The sequence below is a fragment of the Sinocyclocheilus anshuiensis genome, unplaced genomic scaffold, assembly GCF_001515605.1.
Source record: "Sinocyclocheilus anshuiensis isolate Anshui unplaced genomic scaffold, SAMN03320099.WGS_v1.1 scaffold514, whole genome shotgun sequence".
NCBI lineage: Eukaryota > Metazoa > Chordata > Actinopteri > Cypriniformes > Cyprinidae > Sinocyclocheilus > Sinocyclocheilus anshuiensis.
The window spans coordinates 515,144-520,533 of NW_015542348.1; the positions used below are offsets into that span (position 1 = coordinate 515,144).

The 5,390-nt window shown below is 37.6% G+C and overlaps 1 protein-coding gene across 2 annotated transcripts in view; it reads left to right on the plus strand.

The window, feature by feature from the left end:
* The first annotated feature begins 279 nt into the window (after window positions 1-279).
* The window catches only part of LOC107691469 (Y-box-binding protein 2-A-like), an 8,390-nt gene continuing 3,279 nt past the window's right edge, over window positions 280-5,390 (plus strand). Inside the window, exons 1-9 of one of the 2 annotated variants that reach the window (XM_016490074.1) lie at window positions 280-438; window positions 1,342-1,405; window positions 1,783-1,816; window positions 2,160-2,249; window positions 2,337-2,588; window positions 3,367-3,428; window positions 3,811-3,991; window positions 4,257-4,290; window positions 4,327-4,361. In XM_016490074.1, the coding sequence (XP_016345560.1) occupies window positions 387-438; window positions 1,342-1,405; window positions 1,783-1,816; window positions 2,160-2,249; window positions 2,337-2,588; window positions 3,367-3,428; window positions 3,811-3,991; window positions 4,257-4,290; window positions 4,327-4,361 (804 nt within the window). In that variant the 5' untranslated portion in view covers window positions 280-386. Of the gene's footprint in view, window positions 439-1,341; window positions 1,406-1,782; window positions 1,817-2,159; window positions 2,250-2,336; window positions 2,589-3,366; window positions 3,429-3,810; window positions 3,992-4,256; window positions 4,362-5,390 lie in introns of both variants that reach the window. The other variant, XM_016490073.1, reaches the window with a different exon arrangement.

The window sequence follows — 5,390 nt, forward strand, 5'->3', positions numbered from 1 at the left end:
TAGGCATCTAGGCTATAAATATCTACTAGAGACAGGCAGACAGACAGACAGATAGATAGATAGATAGATAGATAGATAGATAGATAAAGTGGGATTATGACATTACAATGAATAACATAACCATATAGAAAACAACTTAGCAACTTGTTATCAAATTTCTTTCAAAAGTAATGAACTGTAAAGAAGTTGTTGGTTTTCACGCGAGACATTGCGATGACTCCCAATTGATCACGCGAGAATGAAGTTGGAACTCACGGATTGGTCGTTTGAACACCAATTAAATCGAGGCTATCCTTCCTGAAAGGGAATCGGGATAAAAAGTTTGAGGTGGACACACAAGTTAAAGTTTGGAGAGTCGGAGGGCAAAGGTTAAAGCCAGAGAGAAGATGAGCGACACAGAGGCATCTGAGCAACCTCAGCCCGAGAGAAAAGTTATCGGTAGGGGTTCAGTGACTTTAGCGACAATAATACGTTTATTTAAGACACATTGCAGATCATAGTAATGAACACGTCATGTATAAGGGGTGAAACGCGACTGACAGGCTTTACTGACAAAATTGCCTTTTGCAGTTAACAGCGGGTGTTTTTTTTTTAATCTTTTTGTTTTGCTTTACCTTTCGACAGTATCGTCTTTAAGATAATGATAATGGTTTCATTTTTGTGGCGGACTGAAATAAAGTTTAATTCACTACTTCCACGTGCGACTTTGTATGGATAGAATCGATAAAGATGTAGATTAATACTTTTTAGAAACCACGTTTACCCTCATTCTATTTGGAACTTATTTGACCATTTAGTAACTTCTCACTGGGCAGTCTGATTGTCTCTTGTTGGGATTTAATATGCCGTTTCTGTAATTACAGCATAAAGAGAAATGAAAGGAACATGCCTGGTAGGATCGTAAGTTGTTCATATTAGAAGCAGGCCAGCGTTTGGCTGTTTACACAGTGAGACTTCGTTGATGGCCCACATTTCTGCGCGCTGTCACCATGTGCTTTATGTGGGAGGGATTTAACTGCAGGTGTGATGCATTTCGTTAGGTAAAAGCTTTACATAATCAGCCATATGTAATTGCCCATATTTACCCGTTGGATCGCATAGTAATAAGAAAACTTCCTATCGGGCCAAAAAACGTGTGAATTTTAGACTACCTTTATGACTTGAATAAAGTTGTGACCTGCGCTTGAGTGGGCGAAGTGGTTGAAGGGTCTCAGTTTGTAGTTGATTCACACACATGGCCCACAGTGTTCAAATTAATCGGTTCCTTGGGCTTTGCCTGAGCATACGAATCCTGTCAGATCTTCTCACTAGATGATGTACTATTTTTATTATCTATTACAGCAACAGGTGTGCAGGGAACTGTGAAATGGTTCAATGTGCGCAATGGATATGGCTTCATCAATAGGTATGTTTATAATAAGTAAAGGACTCCTCACCTGACTAACTATGCACAGTCTGATGGATACTGTGGGGTCCAAACGTCTGAGACCACTAGTGTCCCCCCCCCTAATTTAAAACAGCCATTTTCATTACAATGTAACAAATTTGATCAGTGACCTAAAACACTGTATGAAATTTAAAATTCTAAAACCTTATTTCCATGTTTCAAAGAAGAAAGCCCCAGATGTTCAAAGTGATCTCAGGCTTCTGGACCTCTCTTTGTGTGTGATCGTATTGCTAATCAAGCACTTAAATAATTGGTTTTATCTGTTCTCAGAATAAATATTGGTTAAAATATTAATTGAAATTTAAAAATTTAATTGAATGCTTTTTGTTTCACAGAAATGATACTAAAGAAGATGTATTTGTTCATCAGGTAATGACTTTATAAACAGCAACATTTAATTTAGACTTTTAATTCATTTTAAAATAGAAGCTCTCTAAATAAAAGGTTATGGAGTAATGCCACTAGTGTGTCATCTTGAACAAATGTTTGACACATGGTAAATGCAGTGTATATACATGACATTCTTCCCTAGTAAGTTTAAATGACATTACAAAAAGTAAAACCTATTGAGATCATCTTTACATTTATTTTAAAGTTCAGTTGGTTCTAAGAATTTTTTTTTTCAAATTTTTACTTTGAATTGCACTTTAACCCACCCAGCATTGTTGAAACTTGATGTTATACTAAGGTTTTGCCTTTTCCCTTTGTGCAGACTGCAATAAAAAAGAATAACCCAAGAAAGTTCCTCAGAAGTGTGGGGGACGGTGAGGTTGTGGAGTTTGATGTTGTCGAAGCAGCTAAAGTACGTGGTATCTGGATGTATCAAAAGAGTGTTGAGGAATATTGTGAGTTTAATAACTTATCCTCTAAAACTGAGCCTTTATTTCAGGGCTCAGAGGCAGCAAATGTGACTGGTCCAGAGGGTATACCTGTCAAAGGCAGTCGATACGCCCCCAATAAACGAAGATTCCGTAGGCGCTTTTACCCCCATAATGCACAACCTGCTGAAGGAGAGGAGAAATCTGGGGGGGCTCCAGCAGGGCCCATATCTGAGGGAGAGGGCAGTGAAGAGAAAGGAGCCCCTCGGCCACATCCTCGGCGCCAGCGCCCACGCAGAAGACCTTTTCAGCCACAAGTCAAGGTGAGGTCATTTAAATGCTTTTTAACCAAATGTCTAGTATGCCTTAGATTAATAGAAGTATTTTTGAAACATTGTTAGTAAATTGAGAATCTTGTAGGCCCTGGTGACATTTCACAGAGTACATGAGTTACATTGAGTATGTTTACATGGACAACAATACTCAGATTTGAATACGATTAAGACAGTACTCTGATTAAGAATCTACCATGTAAACAGAGATTTTTGATTACTCATGGAAACACCTTAATCACATTATTACCGTCGTGTAGGACTTTTCGCCGCATTTTGCGACAGTATACACACACGGCAGTGGTCAACTGTTTGACGGCAAATAAAAGGGCTTCCACACTGCCATCGTCTGTATGCACGTACAAATAATTAACTGCACTTGAAGCTTTCATAAAATTAAAAATGAAATACCCTAAACTGCACATGGCATCATCACTAAGATGAACTATGTTTATACGTGAAATTCTGGAGGGGACGTTGGATGGCGTCACGTGGGGACGTAATGACGTGTTCCATTAATCGAACTATGTACTATAACATGTAAAACGGGAACATGAAAAGAATATTCTAAAAGCAACTCATGTAAACACCATAATCATAATATTGGCTTATTTAGAAGTAGTTAAATAATTAATTACTGATGTCCATGTAAACGTAATCAGTGTGTGTTCAATGTGAACTTTAAATATTGAGTATGATAAGCCTTTAAACAGCTATTTTTTTAGTGCACACAGCTGGTCAGTGAGCAGTTTTCTTGTCTCTGCTTTAGGGAGAAGCTGGAGAGAAGAACGAGGAAGTAGATGGTGCCCAGCAGAGGCCGCCACCACGCAGGTTCAGACCTCGATTTCGAAGATTCATATCATCACTTGTATATTTGGAGTTTTTGTTTTTTTTGTTGTTGTTGTCTTGAATCAAGTTCACACTGGTGTTAAGTTGAAAGGGAAACTGGAAATAAGGAGTAGCGACAAATGTTGAGATGCCCTAAATTTTGAAAAGTGTATTTAAGGCTGGAAAAAGTTATAAATAATACATAGTTTTAAATAAAATTATATTTATAATGCTTGATTTACCAGCTCTAATCACTAATTATAATTATTAATCATTTGTTTTAAACTTTGCATTGTCTCATTTCATTACCTGAAGCATGCATGTACCCTGTGTGTATTTATTGTGTTTTATGTAAACATGAAAGTCTCTCTTCTTGAACGTCCAGGCCATTACATCCTCACCTACCCCCTGGAGAGGCTCAACAGACAGTAGTCCCTGCAGAAGAGCAAGAGTCCCCCCCTAAAGAGAGCCAGATCAATAGGGAGCAGACTGAGGGGCAGCCCCGGAAACCCCGCAGACAGTTCAGTCGGCGCAGACAGAAGAAATCTGAATCTGGTGCCTCTAAGGTGAGTGATTTTCTAGAAAAATGCAGTGAAGTGAAGCTGTTGAAATTGACACCATTAGATTTGTCGTTGCTGCCTGACTTTGAAGTGAAATTATCATTAGCTGCCACAGTTCTGCAACGGTTATTTTCTGTTTGGCTGGACAGATAATCAATTTCTCAGATGTGAAATATTTGACTTAAAAAAATCTTATGTAATAGTGAATTGTGAATTTTGTTCAACTAGGTTATATAGATGTCTTATAAATATCTGGCTTGTCAATATTTAGGATGGAGATGAACCTGAAAAACCTGAGTCCCTGGCTCAGGCCTCCAAACCTGCTAACATCAAATCCTCTTCTGAAGCTTCACCAAAACAATCCCTTAAAACTGATGTGAGTTATTTATGCGTGTGTGTGTGTCTATATATATATATATATATATATATATACTGAAAAAAAATAAAAACACAACATCTTATTTGTACTTGTGTGCACATTTATACATTTTGAGTTGCCATCAGCTATGATATATGAAAGAACAAAAGCTTTTTAACATTACTGAACACTGACATGAAACCAGGCACAATGTGTCATGATGCACAAGCTAATATATGTGCAATCATGATTGTCCAAGACCTTCGGTTCGGTACGCATTACAAACCGAATGATTCATAGGACTAATCCGATTACATTTGGAAAATAAAATAAAGTGTGTGAAATATAATGTTCTCAGTGCCACTGTACTCAACAGGGCAGCCAAAACGACGTAACGGCCCCCAAAGAAAAACACACTGCTCCAGTCAGGCATAGGCTGGACTAGATCATTCGTTGCAATATGGCTAGTAAATTTGACTTCATTGAATAAACGAGCACTGCACGTTTCAAAACCAAAACGCAGCGCAGGTGTTTTATATAAATGTCTTTGAAGGGAACCAACTGTCTTCATAAAAGTTTCGATGGCATTTTCATTTTATCTGATAAAGCAGCGTTCATGAGCGCAGCGCTGCTTTGTGTACAGCCATTACCGAGGAAACCACTGTTACTACCGCTCCAGAAGCGCCTCCTGCTGGCAGAGAATGAGCCCATCTCCAGAAACGTGTTTTTGCTAGGGCTGCTCGATTAAGGTAAAAATCATAATCACGATTATTTTGGTCAATATTGTAATCACAATTATTTAACACGATTATGAGTGGGTCCGAAACTTTATATGATTGATTAATTTAAAGATAGCAATACAATAGGGAAAAAAAATACAAATAAAACAGTTTTTTTTTTTTTTTACATTGTATGTAATTAATTGAATGTAAAATAAAACAGCATAGTCTTCACTGTAAGAATTAAACATGCTTTGTTTCTTTTAAAGGGGTCATATGATGCTTTTTTAAAGATCATTATTTGGTGTAACAGAATATGTTGACATGC